General features: G+C 59.4%; 1 protein-coding gene across 2 annotated transcripts; it reads left to right on the top strand.

Moving 5' to 3' along the window:
- The first annotated feature begins 1,112 nt into the window (after window positions 1-1,112).
- MTCL2 (microtubule crosslinking factor 2) lies at window positions 1,113-19,360 on the top strand. Of its 2 annotated transcripts, none has more exons than XM_065754383.1 (15): window positions 1,113-1,400; window positions 6,658-6,882; window positions 7,730-7,888; window positions 10,040-10,102; window positions 12,024-13,238; window positions 14,204-14,323; window positions 14,503-14,628; window positions 14,927-15,157; window positions 15,243-15,350; window positions 15,510-15,677; window positions 16,362-16,613; window positions 16,695-16,766; window positions 17,136-17,206; window positions 17,448-18,897; window positions 18,989-19,360. In XM_065754383.1, exons 1-15 carry the CDS (start codon window positions 1,269-1,271, stop codon window positions 19,136-19,138), a joined length of 4,542 nt encoding a protein of 1,513 aa, XP_065610455.1. In that variant the 5' UTR covers window positions 1,113-1,268; the 3' UTR covers window positions 19,139-19,360. The 2 variants fall into 2 exon arrangements, with proteins under 2 accessions (XP_065610455.1, XP_065610456.1); XM_065754384.1 differs by having other exon boundaries at window positions 1,197-1,400; window positions 14,207-14,323.
- The last annotated feature ends 4,037 nt before the right edge of the window (window positions 19,361-23,397 follow it).

Genomic DNA, 23,397 nt, shown 5'->3' with positions numbered 1-23,397 from the left:
AGGGACCGGCACCCGTGCGGTACCGAGGGAGCTTTGCCTCTGAGGATGCCCTGTGCTAGCAGCTGTGCCCCAGTAGCTCCCCCCACCCCGTTCCTGGAGGTTCCCTCTCACCCACGGGGAACTTAAGGGAGCCCTGGGGACCCTGATCCCCCACTGGGACCACTGAGACCAGAACTGTTAAGGCCACCCCGGGGGATCCGTGCTTACAGGGGCTCCCAGGGGACCTGCACTGCCTAGAACGCCTTGGGGGGGGGGACTCTTAGGGGCCTTTCAGCCTGCTACCCTCCACCCTCTGCTATGCCCCGGGTGGGGGCCTCACCCAAAGGAGACCCACATACCTATGGGATACCTATAGGGACCTCGCTCGCAGAGATGCTGGGGTGGTGGGGACCTTAGGACGACGCCCCAGGGATGAGTGCGGCTGGAGATGCTCCGGGGCGGGGGGGACACCTTCGCCAGTGCCGCCCCACGTTCACCCGCGGCGATGCCGAGGCCGCCCGGCCGCGCGGAGGGGTCGCTGTTGCCGCCAGCATCGGCCGAGCCCCCCCCGCTCCCCCCCCCCTCCGCCGCCTTTTGTTCGCCGCCCGCGCGCGTCCCCGCCCGGCAGTGCGGGGCGGGCGGAGCCGGGCGGCAGCCGCAGCCGCAGCCGGGGCCGAGCGCAGCGCAGCGCAGCGCAGCACAGCGGGGACATGGAGGCCGCGCCGGCGGAGCTGTGCCCGCCCGGACCGCCGCCGCCGCTCCCGGAGAAGAAGAAGCTGCAGCGGGCGCCGTCCCCGGCGCGGCCCAAGGAGGTGCCGGGCTGGTCGCTGGCCAGGAGCCGGCGCGGCGGTTCCGCGCACCCCGCGGCGGCCTCGAGGCTATCGGCGGGCGGCGGCTCCGGGCACCCGCGGCGGGCGGGAGGCGGCAAGGAGCCGCGCCCCGAGAAGCGGCCGCGGGCGACGGCGGCGGCGGCCCGGGGCGGCGGCAGGGGGGGGGCGGCGGGCCGCGGAGCGGCGAGAGCGAAGGGGCGGTGCCGCGGGGCGGAGCCGGCGGCCGGGGTGCTGCGGCCGGGACCGGGACCGGGGCCGGGGCCGGGGCCGGGGCCGGGGCGGGGGTGCAGCCTGACGGACAGCAGCTCCGAGGTGTCGGACTGCAGCGCCTCGGAGGAGGCGAAGCTGCTGTCGCTGGAGCTCAGCGGCAGCGACAGCGAATCCCCGGGCAGCGCCCCGCCGCCGCCGCCCTCGGCCGGGGAGGCCTCGCCGCTGCCCGAGGAGCCCTCGGCCGCCTCCATGGCCAGCAGCCGCCTGCAGCTCAGCACCTCGCTCGCCTTCTCCGATCTCACCGAGGAGCTGCTGGACGCCGGCACCGACGGGCTGCTCCGCGAGCTGGAGGACCTGCGCTCCGAGAACGACTATCTCAAGGTGGGCACGGTGCGACATCGCCGGGTGTGGCGTCAGTGGGCGTCCCTGGGCAGGGCAGGGCAGGGCATCCCCGGGTACAGCGAAGCACATCATCCCTGGGTAGGTCTCAGCGTCCCTGAGCAGAGCAAAACATCCCTGGGCAGGGCATGACATCCCTGGTGAGGACACAGCATGCTGGACACAGCGCAGCTCGGTATCTCTGGGCATGGCACAGCATCCCTGGGTATTGCTGAATAGGGAACAGCATCTCTGGGCAACCCACAGCAACCTTGTATACAGTGTAGTTCAGCATCTCTGGGTGTAATACAGCATCTGTGTGATCACGATACTTGCTCCCCAGGCATGGCATTTCTGGGCACAGTAGGCATCCTTGGAGAAGGCACAGCGTTCTTGGGTATCCCATGGCATCCCTAGTCATTGTGTGTCTTAGCATCCCTGGTTATCCTTGGACATCTTTGGGCAGGGCACAGTATTTCTTGAGTATCCTTATGTATAATACAGCATCCCTGGGCATGCTACAGCATAGCCTGGGCACAGCATCACTGGTCATCCCATGACATCCTTGGGGATAGTGCAGCTCAGAATCTCTGGGCATCCCTGGGAAAGGCACAGCATCCCTGGGCACAGCGCAGTTCAGCAGCCCTGGGCACAGAACGGCCCAGCATCTTTGAGCATGGCTGGATATGGCACAGGGTAAACACAGGGCTCAGCTCAGCTCAAGCTGGTGTGGCCCAGCCCAGCCCAGCACTGCTGAGCACAGCCTGGCATGGCTCAGCTGGGCAGCACAGCCAGGAGCCAGGCCTGGTGCATCTGAACCTAGCTTGGCTTGGCACAGCGTGGTATGCCATGGGATGGCCTGGTAGGGCCAAGCTCAGCTCAGCATGGAGAAACACAGAGTAGCCTAGCTTATGGCATGGCACGGCACAGCACAGAGTGGTATGCTGCTGCTGTCCTCTCTGCCTCCTGACACTGGCAGGTCCCCAGGGGGAGATTTTCCAGCTCATTTCCCTCCACCAGTCCCCGTGCTTGCTCTCTGTGGGGGCCCCAAGCTCCCCGGGGCCTTTTTCCAGGCTTACAGCTGGCTGATGGGCACACAATTATGCCAGGGCAGGTTTGAGGACATAGGACACAAAGAGGATAGATGCTGCGACCTGGTGGGCTGCAGGCATTTTGCATCCTCCCCTTTTCCTCAGGGTGCTGCTCAGGTAAGATGTCAATGCCACCATCCAGGCTGCAGCAACACCTTGGGTGGGGGCAAGTGTCATTGTTGTGCTTGGTGGCATCCCTTCAGTGTGGCAGGTGGGAACAGGCCAGGTGTGGCTCAGTGCCAGAGCTTGGGAATGTGCAGGGATTGCTGCAGCGAGGTGAGAGCCAGGTGCTACGCCCTGGAGATGCTTGACCAAGCCCTTTGTCCATTAGCAAAGCCCCAGCTCACAGCTGGTGTCCGAACTCCTGCCAGAATTAGCAGCAAGAGCTTAAGGGCTTTGATTTACGGAGAGCTGGAAAAATACAGATGAGGCCCCTCCGGTTTCCAAGAATGCGTGTGAAAACGCTGCTGCGCTGGCTGGCCGTGCAATTGCTTCCTCCATCTTCACGTGATCACCGTGGCAGGCTGCAGGGCTCGGGGTGTTCTGTGAGGAGCAGCCCTGGCAGGGAGCAGTGTCCAGAAGGGCTGCTGGGACATTGGTGTCCCCATTCCTGCTGCGTGTGGCCAGGCTGCCCTTCTGGGCCACCCCCAGGTGTCCCTCACATTCCCCTTTCAGTCCCAGGAGGGTGGAGAAGCAGCAGTGAGATGTGAAATCTTGCTGAAAGTGCTTTGAGCATCCCACATCCACCTTGCTGGTGGGTTGGGTCAGATCTTATCTCCTGGCTCAGCCTGGCCAGAAACTGCAGCCATGCTCATGTGTGGTGCTCCCAAAAAAGTAGAAGCTGCCGAGCAGTCTGTGCCCAGCAAGGAGCAGAAAAAAGGGCTGGGCTGCAGCAGGATACAGCAGATGGATTTGGGACTTCAGAGCCCAAAAAAGCCAACCCTAAGCCAAGTGTTAGGCTGGGCTGTGAAGCAGGGATGCTGCAGAGGGTCCCCTCCCCTCTGACACTGATCTGCCCGACCTGTCAGAGGCAGCACGTCCTGGTGCTAACTGGATCAGCTGCAGGTGAAATATCACTTGGTTGGAGCTGAATAAAGCTCATTTAAAGGGATGGGGTTTTGGGCGCTGCCAGCAGGGCCATGTGTGGTGCCACTGCGGTGCCACACCTGGGCAGGGCAAGCTGCCAGCTCATGCTGCTCCTTCCTTGGATGCTCTAAGCCAAAGCACATATCTATTTCAGCATGCCTCTCCTGCTGCTCCCTGCAGCAGCGATTTTCCCCAGGCTTAAGAGAAAAAAAAATAATAATAATAATTTGACAAAAGCTTTCAGCAAAACACCAGCAGCACTGGAATGAGCCCCAGGGCCTGATGGTTCCCAGCCCCACGAGGGACTTGGCAGCGCCCGGCCCATCGCCGCTGCCTGGCCAGCAGTGAGCCCCCAGCTGTGTGCAGGGTAATTTATGGGGACAGGTGCAGAGCTGGGAAGCTCTGGGTTTTGTCTTGCTGTGAGGCACGATGAGAAGAGTGGCTGCTGTGCTTTTGGAGTGCTTGAAGAAACCCTTGGTGATATCCAGCCTGGGGTGCCCCATGGTAGACTGGGCTGTGTGCTGGGGTGATTTCTCTTAGAAATCCAGCTGGATTTTAGTTATTTCCCTAGCAAATTATAGCATAGTACCCTCCTCTGTCCAGTGGGGGCTGAGTTCACTGAGAGCTGCAGCACGTGCCCTGTAACCCCAGTGTGGCTGCAGGGTGCTGGTCCTGGCTTGCTGTGGGCTCTCCTGCTGCTCCCAGCTCTGCACAGAGGTGGAGACACATAGCAGCCCCTCCACCCACACCCCTCCTCGCTGCATTCATCCTGCACTGGGGCTCAGTGTGTGTGCACGTGGCTATCCCCAGGGCTCAGTGCTTGCAACTTGGCTGTGCCCCAGAGCTGAGCGCTGCCAAGCCCAGCGGGGTGAGCAGTGCCAGCAGCACGGCAGCCAGCAGTGCTGTCATTTGCATCACCCGGCTTTGCATCCTGCACTACTTTCTGCTTGCAGGGGATGGGGCTCCCGCTGTGCTGCCTTTTGGGGCCATCACCCGAAAGATGTGGTCACTCTGAGGCTCACGGGTTTATCTTGTGCTCCTCCATGGGTGATGCTTGGCTCCTGCAAACATGAGTCAGGCATTGGTTTCTGCACACCCGTCATGTGTCCTGGCTCCCTCCTCACCTCCATGGCACGTCATACTCAGCACCACAGTACAGTGCACAGTACAGTGCTTTTGCAATGCCAGCCCTGGATCTGGGCTGTTTCTCAAGCATTTCCTCTGCTCCTGGCTCTACCCCTGCCTCAGTCTGCATTTTCTGGTGGCGTTTTGCAGAGAGGTGCAGCTGCAGGGTGGTCAGGGTGGGCTGTTCTGCCCGCAGAGGGTGTCAGCACAGCCGCCCTAAGCTGTCCCCAGCCTGCTGGCATCTTGCTGCTCTCCGATCCTAATCCCATTACCTCAGCTTAGCACCGCAGGGCGCCCTGCAGAGAGTGTCCCATGCAGCACCTCAGCTGCCTCACAGTCCTGTTCAGGCCGCTGTTCAAATAGCCTTGGTGGTGAAGCTTTCTGAGCTTTTTGACACAGGCTGATTTCAGCCTCCCTTCTTTTCTCTCCGGCACTCTGTGATGTATGAAGGCAGTGTTTTTATCTCACATGCTCACTTTGCTACACGGGATCTGCTCTAGCAGTCCTCTGTTTGCAGGCGGCCACCTGCTCACCTGCAGTGTGCAAAGCATTTTTTCCACAATAGCTCTCAATCTCATCCCAAACCCTCCCCAGCAGCTCCCAGACCAGCGTGGCTTTCCAAAGCTTTTGCTCGTTTCCCCAGGTCAGTGTGGGGTTTCCAGCAGGGCTGCCTCCCTGGTGAGCATTGCAGCCTTCACAACAGCGTCTCCCGGTGTCATGCATCCTTGTGCTTTGTGCCTGGGGGTTTTAGTGCTGTGGGATGTGCCTCAGTGGGGCAGTTCTGGCGGTTCCCAGAGCACCCTGCTCCCTCCAAGGGTCACCCCCTGGTTCTTGCCTGCTCCAGAGCCCCAGCACGGTGCCGTGCAGCCACCACTGCAGGCAGCTCGGGGATAATCAGGGATTGTCTCGGTGACGTCCCCGATTTGCCATCTCACTGCGAAAGCCAACAGTGAGTGACTGTGGCTGATCCCCGCAGCTGCTGCCCTCGGGCTTTGTTTTTCGGGGGGGTGGGGGGGGAGTAGAAAGGGAAAATGCAGCTGGGGCTTTGTGCTGGAGCTGGGCACAGTGGCTGCCACCCGAATTTGGGGCAGCTCCAGATGCTGTGTGTGCTGCCAGCCCAGCTCTGTGCTCCCCGCTCTGTGGCGGTGGCTGCCTGGTGGCAAACAGTGGGGCAGCCACAGGGCCCAGAGCTGGCAGCCGTGCTCGTGTCCCTGCGTTGCCTCTCCCCCCCCCCATGCCTGCCTTCTTCCTCCTGACACATCTTTTCCAAGGCGACCTACATTTCTCAGCAACTGCTGCCTGGGCTGCTCTCATGGCGAATCCTTTTCCCTCCCCCATCTTCCTCTTTATTTTGGTTTATTTATACGAGAGGCACTGGCAGCAGCCCAGCTCACCAGGAGCCCCAGGGACCTACGCAGTGCCCCTTCCCCCCGGCGTGCAGCTCGGTGGGGCTCATGGGGGATTTCACACCTACATCCCATAGGGGACGTGGGGGTTGTGGTTGGTGGCAAGTTGTCCGTGAGTCACAGTGTGCCCTGGCAGCCAGAAGGGTCAATGTCCCCTGGGGTGCATCAGGCCCAGCACTGCCAGCTGGGAGAGGGACTTGGAGATCCCTATGAGTCCTTTCCAACTTGGGATATTATATTATTTTATGATTCACGTTAGTTGCTTCTGCCTGCTGCCCTGGTATTGTTATCTCAGTGCTGCAGGTAGGCTGTACCTGATACCTGTTTCCTCCCTTTGTGATGTACATAGGGTACACGTGGCCCGGTGTTATCCTCTACCTCTATATGCACCCCACCGTGTGCAGAGCAACGCAAAGATGTTGTTTGTGCCCTGAGAAGAAAGGAGGAGACCCCTCCAGGTGGTAGCACCCATCTGTGGGGTGCACACCACAGGCACATGGGGCAGCTGCGGGCTGTGGGGCCTGACCTCTCCCAACACCCCTCTCCCTGCAGGATGAGATCGAGGAGCTGCGTGCCGAGATGCTGGAGATGAGAGATGTCTACATGGAGGAGGACGTCTACCAGCTGCAGGAGCTACGGCAGCAGCTGGACCAGGCCAGCAAGACGTGCCGCATCCTGCAGTACCGCCTGCGCAAGGCCGAGCGGCGCAGCCTGCGCGTGGCACAGACCGGCCAGGTGGATGGCGAGCTCATCCACAGCCTGGAGCAGGACGTCAAGGTGATGGCTTGGGGTGTGCAGTCCACATCTCCCACCCCGAATGCTGGGGGAAGTGGACAGAGAGTGGGACGGGATCTGTCGCAAAGCGGTTTGGGGTGAGATAGGAAGCGAGTTGCTGGGTTACAGTTTTCCCCTGTAGCTGGGGACTTGAGAGATGCTGCTTCTCTTGGCTACTGTCCCAGGCTGGCATGGGGACGAGGTGATGGCTGCAGGGTGGCCTTGCATTGCTCGCCCCAGCCACCAGTCTGGTGCTGAGTTGTGTTTGCTGATCACTTGTGCTGCTGCCAAAGGGAGTGGTGGCAGCAGGGGATGCCTCCAGTGCTGGTAACAGCTCAGGGAGCAGCTCATATTTTGGAGAGAAGTGATAGAGGAGCCTGAAACCAAGCACTGTGCTGACCCTGAGCAATGCCTCCCACAGGGGCTGCAGCAGGGACTCTCTGTGCTCTGGGGGCTCTTGTGTGGTTTTTCCGTAACCCGATGCAGCAGCTCGCCTTTCCTTCCACAGGGGCCTGCTCCTCTCCCCTCCCAGCCATGCAGCAGCTGCTTTCCAACACAGTGGGGGACAAAAAAGCACAAAAAGCCGTCAGGCATCCATCTCACAGCACTGTGCTGTGCTTGGGGAAAGCAGGGTTTGACCAGTAGAAGTAAAGGCAGGAGTAATGGTGGTGATAAAGGGGACACGTGGCCGGGGGACAGCCTGTCACCCAGCCCGGTGTCTGACCCAAAGGGTCCTGTGGTGATCTCTGTGGGTATTGTTTGGGCTGGTAAGTGCCCGTGAGGTACTGCCCCTGTGCTGTGGTCCCAGAATACCGTACCCAGTCCAGTGACGGTCCCACTGCATCCCCAGGTGGCCAAGGATGTCTCTGTGCGGCTCCACAATGAGCTGGAGGCGGTGGAGAAGAAAAGGATCAGGCTGGAGGAGGAAAACGAGGACCTGCGCCAGCGGCTGATCGAGACAGAGCTGGCCAAGCAGGTGGTACAGAATGAGATGGACAAGCTCCGAGAGGTGAGGGGAACACAGGGGGCACGTGGAGGGGGTGACCCCAAGGCTCAGCCCCTAGCAGGTGTCCTGGCCTGGTGCCGCAGGGCATTCATGTCACTGAAACCCAAACTGTGCTGCAGATGCTCATGAAACCCGAGCGGTGCTGCTCTGTGCAGAGTGAACTGGGGTGTGCGGGCAGCACCGCACCCAGGGCAGGCTGTGCCCTGACTGCCTGTGAGGGGGGGACACGCTCCTGCTCCACAGCTTCATGCTGCTCAGGCTTGTCCTTAGGGGCATGGCTGCATGGCTCCTTTGCTTGTGTCCTGGAAATCCACATGCATGCTTATGCAGGAGTCCAGGGCCGTTAGTCTGGGACAGGCTCCTGGCCAGGAGTGCTGCTGGTCCCCAGGTGGTGAGGGGACATCCCTTCTTGGTGACAGGAAAAGCACTGTAGTGACAGCATGAGCATATAATCCATCACAGCACACATAACCCACTTCCCTACTGCCCAGGATGTGATGGGTCCCCAGGGAGCTGCAGGCACTGTGCCAGAGAGGATGTGGTGTCATCACCCAGCCCTGCTGCCCTCGCTGCCTGTGTAGGAAAGGGGATGGGGACAGAGGGTTGTGAGAATAGAATAGGAGGTGTCCTTTCTGCAGCCGTGTGAGCCCCAGAAGAATGCTGCTGGCTGGCACAGGACAGACTTAGGTGTGCTTGAGGTTGTTTGAGTTCCCTGAGCCTGGCAGGTCTGTGCTGGTGGGATGCTAATGGGGACAAACCTGGCTGTCCCCATAGACGAGTCCTTCAGGGACAGAGCGTGGTGTTCCCGCTGGGCTCTGCAGCAGGCACCACGGGTTTGCATCCACTCTTGGAAAGGGCATTTCCCCAGGCACTGGGGTTACTCACTTATTCCGGAACACTAATTAGGAAAGCAAGCTAACAGGGTGAGTTACCAGCCTCAGCCACCTCCTCCCTTCTGCTGTAGGGTGTGAAACAGTGGCAGAGCTTGTTAGCGGCATGCAAACAGCAGCAGGCTGGGCAGGGCTGGGCTTGCCCGTAGGGACTGCTTATTTCTCAATTGCAAGAGGTTTCCCCTTGGTCGGGTTGCTGTGGGATGGGCAGTGCATCCCCCAGGCTGCATCTCTTTCCCACAGCTCTGTCCTGGACACAGGGACAACGGTGTCCCCTAACCACTATGATGTGGGGTGAGGGCACGCCTGTCCCTAGCACGGCCGGGGCGAGCAGCGCCGACGTGGCACAGCCAGCCCCCGGGTGGGGTTTGAGCAGCTCCAGCACTGGTCTTGGCCTTAATAGGAAAGCTGGAGCCGTGCACCTTGGCACAGGCAGCAGCTTACATTTCACAGCTGCTTTCTTTGGCTGCTGGGGCCTCAGCACCAGCATGGGAACGTGCCTGGGGCAGCCCCAGCTCTGTGAGCCTGGGGGGCTTTGGCCTCATTGCATCACCCAGCAGGGCACAGCAGGGCAGTGTGTGGCTGGGAACAGGTCAACTTGTTGTTTTTATTTTCCTGTATCGGGCTCCCCATATCTCAGCTATCATTGGTAGCCTGGGGATTGTCCCCTGTGCGCCCAGGGACCCCAGAGGAAGGGCCAGCATTTCTCCATTGATAAACTGGGAGCCCTCAGTCACTGCCAGGCGCTCTTCATGCTGGGGTGGTCAGAAGGGCAGGAGGATGATTGCTGGGGGATTTTGGGGTGGGAATCTTGGTGTCCCATTCTGCCCAGATGCCACAGTTCCTAGCAGGGTGACAGCCCGTGGCTGATCCCAGGTCCCAGGTTGTAGCCCCAGCCCTGCGAAAGGCGGCAGGGTTGTGCCTGCTGCTGCGTGTGGGCTGGGGAGAGACAGAGGAGCTCCAGCTCCTGCTCCCACGCCAAGATGCCTTGAAGCCATCCCAGCCTGGGATTCCCCACTCCATCTGGCCCATGACTCAGCCTCTCCACTTACCCTCATGCCCGCAAGGGACTTTTCTGGCCAAACCCCATGACATGACACCAGGCACCCTGGCTCCCCCAGTGCCAGGGGCTCATCCCACCAGTGCTCTGGCCCCCTCCCAAGCTACTGGAGCAGTCAGCATTGCCCCAGGCTGGGGGTCCTGGTTGCTCTGTCTGTCTGCAGCAGGGAGCCATGAGAGTGACATCTCCATCTTCTCTCAACAGAATTCCCTGAAGAAAAGAGGATCTCGCTCCATTGGGAAGACCGAGAAGAAGCCATCGGTGCAGGTAGGGACCATGGTGCCAGTCAGTGGCTGCTGCACCCAGCACGGAAGGAAATCCTGGGCAGGGCAGAGCCATCTCCTCCTTCAGAGCTCATCTGCCTTCCCCAGCCCGTGCACAAGGCAGGGATTGATGCACTGAGCTATAGTCATTATCCTCAGGGGTCCCTTGTCTCCTTTATCAATGGAGTACCAGCGGCAGGCAGTGCCTTAAGCCCCTTCCATGTGTCATTGTTGCCTGTGCTAGCAGCCAAGTGATCCTGAGGGGCCTGGGGTCCTGTGGCAGCAGCTCTAGGCCACTGTCACCATCCCTGCCCTGTGCAGGCTGCTAGGCGGGTGTGAGGAGGGGCTGTGCTGGCAGCAGGGGGATTTTATCTGTCACTCGTGGTTGCACTGAGCTGCTGTGAGACGTTAATGCTGTTACCAGGGCTCAGAGGAGCAGAGCTGCCGTTGTGGTGATAGCTATGTGAGTGTTTTAATACCCAAAAAATCCTCTTTCGAATGCAGGCAGACACAGGATCAATTCTGGGGAGTAGAACTGCTCCCCCAAAGCCTGGGCAGGGAGGGAGCCCCATAAAGCTGTAAGCATCTCATCATGACAACCCCTGGGGTCACTGTACTACTGCTATCACATCCCACCCAACCTGGACACAACATGCAGGAAAACACCCCCCTGCTTCCCATGCTGTCATCCTCACAGAGCCCTCAACTTAGGGACGTGGGGCTGACGGGCAGTGCTGGAAGGACCCAACTGTGGCTCAGTGCTGGAGGTTCAAAGCCAGTCTCAGCTTTCTGGGGTGCCATGGGCTGGCAGCATCCCCCTGTCCCCGTGTGCTTCCTGTACAGCATGGGCTGCTGGCCCCAGGCGCAGCTGCCTGTGACTCATTGCTGGCTTCCTGGGCTCCTTTCCTGCCTCACAGTGCTGGGTGCTTTCAGAAAATGGAGTTGCTGGGGGAGGACAAGCTCAAAACCAAGCTCTGTGCCTTTTGTCCTCAGCCGAAGGGGCAGCTGAGGTGCTGCTGGTTGCTCTGGCTGTGCCACAGGCAGGGGGAAGTGCTCAGCTGCAGTTTTATTTTTCCTGGAAAAACAGGAACTGAGGTCATGTCTGCCTGGCTGGGATAACAGCCCCATGGCGCTGCCCCCTCCATCCCTGTGGCTATTTTGGGGAATAAAGCAGCGCCCAGAACCCATGGCAGTCCTGCTGGGATGAAGGCACCACCATGTTCGGTGGCTCCTGGAGCTTTGTGGGCACCGATGCTGGGGGGCATCAGGGTGCTGGGGGCAGGGGGAGCCAGGGGTGGGTGCCACCTCGTGGGTGATGGCTGCTGGGTGCCACTGGTGGGTCCCCCCTGGGCGGTCACTACTCCATAGTGACCTACACCGGACAGGAAGTCACGAGCTGGACGTCAGGAAATCCTGGTCATCCAGAAGTCTTTCCACAGCTGAGAAGTGGTCTCTCAGAGGAAAGAGCAGAGCTGGTCATTGATAGGCGTAAAATCAGCCTGAACACAGCTCCAAGCAGAGGGGAGGCAGAGGAGCTGGGGCAGGGCCAGGGGCCTGGCTGGGGCTGCGAGGTGCAGGGTGGTGGTGGGGAGGAGTGGCTGGGAGGAAAGGGACTGGGCTGGGGTGAGGCCATGGGAGGCTTCCAGCCCTTTAGAAAAAAACAAACACACATTGTAGCTGCTTCTGTCCTCAAGACTGTTACTGTGTCCCAGCAAGGTGGCTGCTGTGCCACCTCAAAGCGGATGGAGTGGAAGCCTGTTGGTGGCTGGGATTTTCTCCCATGGCATCTGGCGGCTTTTCTCCCCTTCATGGGCGGTGTCAGCACCAGGTCCCCACATCGTCAGCTTGGTGTCCGTTCTGCATGTCCCTCAGAGCCACCGCCTCTCAGCACGTGATCCTAATGCCCATCCCCTCCCTGTCCCCAGGAGGACAGCGCAGACCTGAAGTGCCAGCTGCACTTTGCCAAGGAGGAGTCGGCCCTGATGTGCAAGAAGCTGACCAAGCTGGCCAAGGAGAACGACGGCATGAAAGAGGAGCTTCTGAAGTACAGATCCCTCTACGGGGACCTCGACAGCTCCCTGTCAGTGGAGGAGCTTGCTGACTCACCCCACTCGCGTGAGGCCGAGCTCAAGGTCCACCTCAAGCTGGTGGAGGAAGAAGCCAACATCCTCAGCCGCAGGATTGTGGAGCTGGAGGTGGAGAACCGCGGCCTGCGGGCTGAGATGGACGACATGAAGTGCCAGGGGGACAGGGAGCTGCCGGGGCAGGACCTGCGGTTCCTGGCCTGCAGCTCGGCCTGCGGGGACGCGGGGGACACGGTGGCGGAGCTGCGGCGGCACCTGCAGTTCGTGGAGGAGGAGGCCGACCTGCTGCGCCGCTCACTGCTGGAGCTGGAGGACCAGAACAAGCTCCTGCTGAACGAGCTCAACAAGTACAAGTCGGACCACGAGCTGGATGTGACGCTGTCGGAGGACAGCTGCTCAGTGGTCAGCGAGCCCTCGCAGGAGGAGCTGGCCACGGCTAAGGTGCAGATCAGCGAGCTGAGCGGCAAGGTGAAGAAGCTGCAGTACGAGAACCGGGTGCTCCTCTCCAACCTGCAGCGCTGCGACCTGGCCTCCTGCCAGACCACCCGGCCCATGCTGGAGACCGATGCTGAAGCCGGCGACTCGGCGCAGTGCGTGCCCACTGCTGGCTGGAGGGACGAGCGTGGTACTGAGGCTGAGGTGCAGGACAGGGTGCTGGACGGCGGTTCCAGCACCAAGCTGCTTAAGGTCAAGGACTTGGAGATCCTTCTGGGCATCCGGGACCAAGCAGCACTCATCAGCAAAGCCATCGACATCTTGATTTCAGATGCCAATGGCTTTACCTCCAGCCTGAAGGTGTGCCTGGACAACGAGTGCGTGGGGGGGCTGCTGGCTGAGGCCCTGGATAACAGCAGTGAGAGCCCCAGCGACGCCAAGCTGATGAATGTGCTCCTCATGAGGCTGGGTGTGCTGCAGCAGGACCTGGGCTGCTTCATGCGGAAGGTGGACCTCCTAGCCAGCGGCCTCAAGGAGCATGCCGGCTCCCCCTTCCTCTTCTCCAGCAGCCACGAGGCCACCAAAGAGGGGCTGCAGAAGGAGCATGGCTCCGACTTGCAGGTACGGGGCTCCTTCCCATGCCCCATGGCCGCCCCACAGCACTTGTTGCTTTATTTGCCACTTTTTTGCCTTTTTCTTCCTGCTTTAACAGAACAAACCCCAACCTGTAACATATCCCTCCTCGTGCCTCTCCAGAGCAATCCCCAAACTAATGCTCGCCTCGCTGCATGCCGTGGCACCTGGGACAAGATAGGACTCTGCTCCAACAGAGTGTGTGTGGCAGGAGGTGGTGGCAGGAGTCTGGGTGGCTGCAGTGCTGTCCCACCCCAGTGCTGTTGCCCAGGCAGGACTGGTGGCCCAGCTGCTCCTCTCTGCTTCCTGCAGAGCCAAGTGTCCCCTCCTCTGATGCTCTCTGCTTGTTGGGATGGGCAGCATCACAAGATCCCCCTGAATTGCACGCACCCGGCTTGGAAAAAGCCTCGTGGCATGCACTGAGATAATCACAAGACAGGGTAATTTGCAGAGCAAAGAAGGCAAGGCAAATTTGGGTCTGATGGAGAGCACATCCATGGCAAGCATCTCGTGCCCTCCTCGCTAGGACAGCCAGGGATGAGGACATGGCTGGGGACATAGGTCCTGTCACGGGCACAGGCCCCTTTCTGGAGCACACTCACTTGTTCAGAGTCCTATTTTTCTGCATGCTGCTGGACTGCAGTCCCACCAGCCCCAGGTCCCGGTCCCCCCTAGTCACTGCATGGCACCGTAACTGGTGTTTGCACATTTTTTCCCTCTTTCTCTCTTTTTTTCCCTTCCCTTTCCCAAACAATCCAGGCCACGTGTCTCATCCTGTGTTTCCTTTTGGTTTCCGCATTGTCTCCTGCCATGGTGATGAAGTTCCTTCTCCTCATCGTCCTTTTTGTTGTCTTGTAGTTCTTTACTGTTTCGGAAACCCATTGTTTTGTTTTCTGGCTTTCTTTTCTTCCCGCTCTTTTGGTTTGTTCTCATTAACTTGCCCACGCATGCAGCAGCCTGATTTTAGGGATGCCGACCCTTACCGCATCACCCACCCCAAGGACGCGGACCCCGCACATTCCCGGAGCTACAAAACCTGCCGGCCCGACGAGAACGACTCCTATGCCACCGAGGTACGAAGCCACCCGTCCCTTGGTGGACAGGGAGCCACGTCCCCTCAGTGGGGCTGGAGGGTTGAGGATGCCCCAGGAGGAGCTTGGTGCCCCGGTGGGAGTGATGTGGGGTCGGGAGCTACGCAGGGATGTTAAGTCCTGCCTGCTGGGCACCCACCATCCACTCCCTGCCCTTGCAGATGAAGGAGCTGCAGCTGGTGCTGTCAGAGGCCAATGAGAGCCTGCGGGGGTTGCAGGAGCAGCTCTCTCAGGAGAGGCAGTTGCGGAAGGACGAGGTGGACAACTTCTCACAGAAGATCTGCCAGGTGAGCAGGGTGCTGGCCCTGGGAGATGGGATCCCCATGAGCACGGCTGTGCCATCCTCTGGCTGTTTGAGGACACCCGTAACAGTCCTCGAGGAATGTGGGGGCTGAGCCTGCCCATCCTTTGCACGTGGGTATACAGCCATACAGGACTTCCCCCTATTGCCTTTACGACCCCGCTGTCCCAGGGAAGCTGCAGCTCCCCATGGACTGAGTCAGGGTCATGAAATTTGGGGTCTGGTGCTGGGAAGAGGCACAGCAGCCTGGATGGATGCTGATGGCTCAGCGCATCACTTTGCAGCTGAAGGAGGACCACCAGAAAGCCCTGCTGCGGCGTGAGTTCGAACTGCAGAGCCTCAACCTGCAGAGACGGCTGGAGCAAAAGTTCTGGAGCCAGGAGAAGAACCTGCTGGTGCAGGAGTCGCAGCAGTTCAGGCAGAGCTTCCTTCTGCTCTTCATGAAGCTCAAGTGGTTCCTCAAGTGTTGGCGCCAGGGCAAGCTAGTGCACAGCGAGGGCGATGACTTCCTGGAGGTACACAGCGGGGGCAGTGGGGCACTCAGCTGTCCCCAGTCCCTGGCTGGGGTCCTCAGCAACCTGCCCACGGCATCTCCTGCAGGTGAACAGCGTGAAGGAGCTGTACATGCTGCTGGAAGAGGAGGAGCTCGCCCCGCAGCAGCAGGCAGACAACAGGACCTGCTCTGGGGACACCTGGACTCCCAACACGGTGAGTAGAGTGGGCAGGATCAGTCCCCACTGAGTGTCACTGCTGGGTGGCAAGGGGGTCCCATGTCCTGGTGGCATCCCACGTCTGTAACGTGGAGGTGGCATTGTGCAGAGCTGGGGCACTGAGGTGGCACCCCTTGCTCACCTCTGGTCCCTGCAGCCCAACGAGTGCATCAAGACACTGGCGGACATGAAGGTCACCCTGAAGGAGCTGTGCACAGAGCTGCGGGAGGAGCGGCGTGGCGCGGGCGAGCTGCAGCAGCAGTTCACCAAGGCCAAGGCTGCCTGGGAGATGGAGCGTGCCGAGCTCAAGTGCCACATCGCTCAGGTGGGAGCCTGGGGTGGGGGGGAACGTGGGGCCTGGGGGCTGCCTGCACAGTCAGCCAAAGCTTGGCTGCTGGGAGAAAGCATGGCATGGCAGGAATCACAATGAGCAGCCACTCCAGCAGGCGAGTTTCTATAGCAACGGGGCTGGCATGAAAATTACAGTGCGAGCAGAGGATGCGCTTTATTCCTCTGATGGGCTTGTTTAGGCTGGGTAGGATGGTACCAGGGCCCAACGTGCTCTGGTCATGCACCATGCTTATTACCCTATGTTGGTGCAGCACCAGAGCCCTCCTCTCCTGTCCCATCAGTCCGCAGCCCCAGTCCACCCGGCACTCCCAGTGATGAGAGTTTGCATATCCCTTATGCCATTCTGGCAGCAGCCTGTGGCTCTGCATCTGCTCAGCAGAGTGATGCCAGCACTTCTTGGGCTGTGTTTCTCTATCATCTCCGTCTCTAGTCCCCAGCTTCCCTCTCTCCTCCCCAGGAGTGAACAGAGCCTTTGTGGTGGCAGCACCCCTGCTCCAGATGCCATCCTGGCCACCAGCAGCAGCATCCCTGGGGTGTGCTCTGCCAGCCCCACGAGGCTGCCACCCTCTCAGGGTGTCAGGATTGTAATGGGGGTGTCCAGCCCCTGTCCCATTGGGTGACCGTCTGACATGTGGCTGCCAACACTGTGTCCCTGCAGCTAGAGGCAAAAGTGGGCAAAGGCATCACAGAACGGGCGCTACCAGACTGGAAGGTGGCACTGAAGAGGGAGCGTGAGGAGCATCAGCATCTCCTGGCTGAATCCTACAGCGCCGTCATGGACCTGACCAAGCAGCTGCAGATCAGTGAAAAGAACTGGAAACAGGAGAAGGTGGAGCTGCTGGCCCGCTTCAAGGAAGAGCAGCAGCAGGCAGAGCAGCAAGCGAAGGACCTGCAGAACAAACTCAACCAGGTATGGTGTCCCCATGCATGTGTCGCTCAGCATCTGCCCCTGCTTGCTGTGCACGTGTTGAGTGACAGGCGTGTTCTCCAGTTGCAGAAAGGAGCCAACCCGTGGGCTTTGAAGCACTCTGAAATGGAGAAGCATGGCAGCAACTGGAAAGAGGTGGGCAAGAGAGGGCTACATGTGTTGTGACTTCCTTTTGGGCTCAGGTCTTTGCTATAAGTAAGATTGAGGTTGTGTGTACCCCACAACAGCATTCTCAATGTCTCATGTCTCAAGTGGTTGCAAGGGGGACACCAGGAATTAAGTAGCTGGTGACAGCAAAGAGCATGGCTCATCTTGCTGTGCCAATCCCCAAGGGCTTCAGAAAGTTGTTAAGAGAATTGCTGTGGGTAGAGTGAGCCCTGTGTAGCTTTGGGAGTGAGGTGCAGGACCTGGTCATGTTGGGGAGGTGGTGGGAAGGATCCAGCACGTCTGTGTGCTGTGGTCCTGTGCCTAAATCCAGCAGAGCGTGCTTCTGTGTCCTCCTAGGCTCTCAATGAAAAAATCACAGACAAAGAGATGATCTCTGAAGAAGACGCCAAGGGAACCAACTTAAAAAGGTGAGCATGGTGGTGGCTGTCATCCCTGGGGTGTGAGGAGATCAGTGGCTCTCACAGCTGGATCGGCCTCCAGCTCTGTCTGGACACAGCCATGCTCCAGGACTGTCATCCTGGAAGCAGTGAGCAGGGCTGGGTGCCCAGCAGGGTCCCATTGGGGCAGTGCCTCCAGCACCCCACATCATCACCCTGTCCCGCTGCCTGGGTGGATGACTGCTGAGCCGTGTCCTCTCTTCTCCCACAGGACCAAGTCCGTTTCCTCCATGTCAGAGTTTGAAAGCTTGCTCGACTGTTCTCCCTACCTTCCTGGAAAGACTGTGCCTGGGCTAGGTGACCATTCCCGAGGCAAAAAGTCATCTGCAGCCCCCCAGCTGCTGCCCAATGGGATCCGGGACAGCACCGGCCTTCCTCCCCCAAACTGTACCTATGTGAATATTGAGCAACCTGCCTCCGACAGCCTGGCCAAGGAGAAGCTGGGCATCTCCTCCTGGGACTATTCACGGGCCAGAAGCCTCTCGGGCCACGACCCAGCCCAGAAACAGATGCAGAGGAGCTACACAGCGCCTGACAAGACAGGGATCCGCATCTACTACAGCCCTCCTGTGGTGCGGCGCCTGGAGGCAGCTGTGGTGCACAACAAGGAGGGGAAGATCATGATCGAGCCCGGCTTCTTGTTCACCATGGCCAAGCCCAAGGAGCCAGAGGAGTCGGCCAGGGCGGAAAGCACATACAGCCAGTGGCTGTGCAACTTCTCCAAGCAGCAGCGAGAGCTGCTCGATGGCAGCACGGGGGAGAGCACAGTGCCACCGGTGCCACGCTTCCCTCCCTCACTGCACGACCTGGAGATCTCCGGCAACATGAGCGATGACATGAAGGAGATCACCAACTGCGTGCGACAGGCCATCCGCTCCAGCTCACTGGAGAGGAAAGTGAAGAGCACCTCAAGCCAGACCGTGGGGCTGGCCCACGTGGGGACGCAGACCACGCAGACGGTGAGCGTGGGCCTGCAGACGGACCTGCCACGTGGCAGCCTGCACGGCAAGAGCTGGTCCCCCCGCAGCTCCTCGCTCGTCTCAGTGCGTGGCAAACAGATCTCCTCCTCCCTGGACAAGGTGCACGCCAGGATCGAGCGGCCCTGCTGCTCACCCAAGTACGGCTCACCGAAGCTGCAGCGGAGGTCTTCCTCCAAGCTGGACGCCTCCAAGGACAGGAGCCTCTGGAACCTGCACCAGGGCAAGCAGAACGGCTCCGCCTGGGCCCGCTCCACCACCACCCGTGACAGCCCCGTCCTCAGCAACATCAACGATGGCCTGTCCAGCCTCTTCAGCGTGGTGGAGCACGCGGGCAGCACCGAGTCCATCTGGAAGCCGGGCTGCTCTGAGGCCGGCAGGGCCAAGGCTGAGGCCCCCAAGTACGGCCTGGTGCAGGAGTTCTTCAGGAACGTCTGTGGGCGGGCACAGAGCCCCACGGCCCCCCCAGAGAAGAAGGATGCAGGAGGTGGGGAGGAGGGCTCCAAGAAGGCCGAGCATCCCAGCCTGGCCTCCTACCACCCCACTGACAACACCTCCCGCGTCCTGAGCAAGAAAGTCCTCAAGCAAAGCAGCTGTGAGGACCCCAAGCTGATGTCCCCTGGCCAAGGGAGCAAAGAGGCATTCCCCCGGGACCCTGACTTCATCTCAGCCATGGCCAACGAGGTAACAAGATGGGGGGGGAGCCCCACAAGCCTGGCTGTCCGGTGGGGATGGCTCCAGCCCTCTCTAACTGCCCTTCAATCTTTCTTTGCAGGACATGGCGTGCGACTGCAGCTCACAGTCCCTCACCTCCTGCTTTGCCCGGCCGTCCCGCTCCGCCGCCCGCCACTCGCCCTCCAAGTGCAGGCTGCACCCCATAGACATCCCCAGGGCGGAGGAGAAGCCGGGGCCGCTGAGTGAGTGAGGACAGCGAGACGGGGCGTGCAGCCTGGCCTGCTTCCCACTCTCCTTCCCCGAGAGCACCCACGGGGCCGCTCTCGGGGGTGCATCTGTCTCCTAACCGTCCCCTCCCTCGTGGGGATGCTTAAGAAGCAGATGGCGAAGGGCGCCGGGCATCGGCGGCTGCCGGCAGCAGTGGGACGTCCCGCTGGGGTGACCGCGGCACAGGCACGACGGGAAGCACTGGGGGCCCTGCGGTGGCCCCATGAAGGGGACAGCTGCCACGCGAGGCGGTGGCCGTGATGCTGCCGGTCCAAGGGAGGGGTGAAGCGCGGCGGGGGGTGGAGTTGATGAGTGGATCCACCCCGCGGCCGTTGCTGGGTGCATCCCTGCCAGCTCTGCTTGCAGGGTGGTTGCATCAGCCGTGTGCTGGAGGGAGGCGGGGGGGGGGGGGGGGGGGGGTCCCGGGCTGGGCGGTGCACGGAGGCGTTCCCATCCAGCTCATGGGACAGGCTGCTGGGTGCACGCGTGTGGGCCCCCCTTGCTGAGCCCCCACCTCCCTGCCCGGGGCCGCTTGTAGTGATTTGTTCTTCCAAGTGCTGAATTTACCTATTCCTCCCTCTTTTTTCTTTTTCTTTTTTTTTTTTTTTCTCTTTTGGCTCTACCCAGTTCCGAACAGCCTGCAATGTAAAACCAAGTGCATTTAAAAACAAACTACAAAAAAAGAACCAAACGTACTGAAATGAGCTAAATTGGAGATGTACCAATTGGATTAAGAGATTGTGGGCTGGGAGGCTGCACTGCGGCCCGCAGCTTCCACCGCCCGGAGGTTGGGTCATCACCATGGGGAAAAGCCTTATCCAGGGAGGGAGGAGAGCAGCATCCCGGCAGCGTCAGTGCCGGCTGAGAAGGGCAATTTCTGAGGTGGCGACTTGACCTATTTTTGAGCTGCGTGCCAGGGGCCGAGCAGGGATTTGCACAGATGGAGCTGCCTGCAGGTGCCTGTGCCTGCTGGAGCTCCACGCGTTGAGCACTGCTCTGTGCACTGCTCTGAGCCTGTGTACACTGCCCCGAGGGCTCTGTGCGTGGCTCCAGGGGCTCTGCACATGGTGCCAGGGCTGTGTGCAATGCCCTAGAGCTCCGTGCCTTGCTCTGAGGGGGTATGTACACTGTTTTGGGGGCTCTGTACACAGCTCCAGAGGCCTGTGCGTTGTTCAGGGGCTGGGTATGGTGCCCTGGGAGCTCTGTGCATTACCCTCGGGGCTCTCTGCGCTGCTCCAGAGCCTGTGGGCGTTGTTCTGATGTTGTGTACATCGCTCCAGGGGCTCTGCACGCTGCTGTCATCTCGCAGCCACGCTCAGAAACTGCTCCTGCTGCCCCCTCCCGTCCAGCCACACACTGCCCGCAGCATGACGGCTGCATCACTGCCACGTCGCAGCCTCCGTCAGCATCTCCACGATGGCTGCTCACTGCCTGTGTCTCCGGACACACCAGCATCAGCCAGGGCCAGGTGGCCCAGCACCGATGGCCTTTCACTCCAGGGGCACTTGGCCGGCCCCACGAGGTCCTTGTCACTGAGCCGTGGGGCGGAGCTGCCCCCAGCACCAGCAGCCAAGGCCGGGCAGCATCCCTGCCTGCCGCCCTCACGTCCCGGCACTGCTGCCGGCACTCTCCTGCTGTACATAGATCCTTTCGGGGTGGTTTTTAGCATTTTCCTTGAAAAATAGGTTTGGGGTTTTGTTTTGTTCTGTTTTTTAAAGACTCTACTTTTGGAATGTGTTGGGTTTTGGTTTTTTTTTAATTTTATTTTCTTCTCATTTTTACAACTGCCTTTTAATTATTGTAATATTAGTCAGTTCTGTCTTGCTCTGTAAATAGCAGTGCTGGGTGTTACCCACGAGGATGGGAACGGGCACAGGACGGGCAGGGGCTTTGGGAAGGCAGCACTGTAGAGAGGCAGGAGCTGCTTAGGCCAAGCCTGGGGAGATGGGGATAATCAATTTGCTGTGGAGGTGCCAGGTTTGGCCTCAGCCCCTGCAGCCTCTGCCCCCATCCTCTCCACGGTCCCTGTCCCTGCCCCAAGGTCACATGAAGGGCTCTCTCTGCCCTGATGATGGCACCTGCCCGCCCTCTGCTGTGCCTGCTTGTTATGTGATGAATAAAGGCCCTGCAAACCCTTTCCTGCACCCTTGGTGCTGCTTCCCTGGGCTGCAGGGGGCAGCGAGGGGTGGGAGGTCCTGTCCCCATTATCCCCACCAGCTGCCCACACCTAGTGTCCCATCCACTCCCATCTCCATGTGCTGACTGTGGCAGTGCCACACGGCTCCCTGCCATCACCCGTGTCCCTCGTGGGCTCTCACCCCACACAGACACCTCTTGGCTCCGTGTTGTTCCTGTGTTGCTGGTGTTTCTCATGGCTCCCTGCCCCACCCTGCCTAGCTGTCACTCCAACCTCTGCACAGACCCCACGTCGCTGCCCCAGCTTCCTGCCCTACATCACCTGCAGGTCCCAGCTCACTACATGAAACATCCCCTTCCTGAGCTCCTCCACCACCTCCTGCGTCACGCTCCTCCACCATCCTTTGTATTCCATCCCTTCTGTCACTGCTCCTCACTCCCCCATGTCCCATCCTTTCTTCTTCTTCTCCTTTATCCTCAGTCACATCCCTTTCATGTGCACTTCCACTGGCCATCACATTCCACACCTCTTTATTCTGCTCCTACATCATCCACGTATCTCTTCTGCTTTCCATCCTACCTCACTTCCTCTGCACTTCCATTTTCTGACATACCCCCCCTCCTTTCAGTGCCCCTGTTGCCCACTGTCCCCCACCCCTTCCTGCCCTGCTCCTCCATCACCCATCATGTGCCATTTCTCCCAACTGCTTCTCCATCACCCACAACCTTCTATTCATCCTTCATTCCATCATTCTTCATTTCTCTGTTCTCCCATCACCTGACACGTCCCGTTCCTCTTGTGCTCTGCCATCACCTCTGTGTCTCATCCCTCCCTGCCATGTTCCTCCATCACCCACCACATCCTATTCATCTTTTCTGTGCTCCTCCATCACTCACCACATCACCATTCTTCCTGTGCTCCTCTGTCACCCACCACGTCCCCTCACTCCTTCCTGTCACCTCTGCTTCCCATTCTTCTCTGCCATGTTCTTCCATTGCCTATATCCCCTCTCTTCTGTGTTTCTCCACTTCCCATTTGTCCTCCCCGTGTTCCTCCACCTCCCACCACATCCCATTTCTTGTTATCCTCGTTGACGTCCCACCATCCCATCTCTTCTTCCTCCACCCTGTCCTATCTGCCCTAATCCTCCATCACCTCCGGTCTTTTCCTTTCTTATTCCTCATGTCAGCATCTCACCATCCCTTCTCATCTTCCATGAGCTCCCACCATCATCACAACCTGCTTTATTTAACTTCCCCTCCCTGTCTTTATCCATCACTTCTACCTTCCCCATTCTCCTTATCCTCCTCCACTTCCCCATCTCCCCATCTCACCTCTCACCATTGCCCTGTTCCTCCAGCTGTCAGCATCTCCTGATCCTGCCTCCTCTTCCTTCATGCCCATATTTCCAACCCCCCCCTCCATTTCCCACCATCTTCCCACATTTTCCTCCATCTCCCACCAATCTTTGTCTTTCTCTAGCTCTTAAACACCTCCCCATCTCTCCTGTTACCCACTACTACTAGCTGCAGATGTCCCTGTTCATTGCAGGGCAGTTGGACTAGATGACCTTCAAAGGTCCCTTCCAACTCAAAAGATTCTGTGATATTCTGTGATCTCTCACCATCTCCTCATACCTCTTCTTCATCATTATTCCCTTCCCTCCTTGTCCTCCATCACCCACCATCTCACCTCTCATCTTCCTCTACTGCCTGTTTTTCTATGCTTCTTCATTCTGCTCCAGCTCCTGCTGTCCTCAATCCCTTTCCATGTCCCAACACCTCCTGTTCTTCCTCATCCTCTGCTTCATGCCTGTCAGTTCTCCTCATCCTCCTGCGACCTCTCATTGTTTTTTTGTCATCCTTCACTTTTCATCTTCTCCTGTACGTCATTGTCCTCCTGCTTTCCACCATCTCCTATCCCTTTTCTTTCCTCCATCTCTCACCTGTTCTTCTTCGACCTCAGTCTCTGTCCCTCCTGTCCACCTCCACCTTCCATCCTTCCCCATCCCTTTTCATACTCTTTCAGCTCTGTTTATTGCCCTGTCACCTTTTCTCCTGCTATCTCACCATCCCTTGTCATTGTTCCACTTTCTCCTTGTACTC

The sequence above is a fragment of the Cyrtonyx montezumae genome, unplaced genomic scaffold, assembly GCF_038088225.1.
Source record: "Cyrtonyx montezumae isolate F1298 unplaced genomic scaffold, pur_monq_1.0 scaffold_9, whole genome shotgun sequence".
Taxonomy (NCBI): Eukaryota; Metazoa; Chordata; class Aves; order Galliformes; family Odontophoridae; genus Cyrtonyx; species Cyrtonyx montezumae.
This window is presented reverse-complemented; position numbering and strand designations above follow the sequence as displayed.

Coding starts and splice junctions, on each gene's coding strand:
- MTCL2 (XM_065754383.1), top strand. CDS start 1,269: ATGGCCAGCAGCCGCCTGCAGCTCAGCACCTCGCTCGCCTTCTCCGAT. Junction 15,678..16,361: donor TCAAGTGCCACATCGCTCAG/GTGGGAGCCTGG, acceptor GTGTCCCTGCAG/CTAGAGGCAAAAGTGGGCAA. Junction 16,767..17,135: donor ATGGCAGCAACTGGAAAGAG/GTGGGCAAGAGA, acceptor GTGTCCTCCTAG/GCTCTCAATGAAAAAATCAC.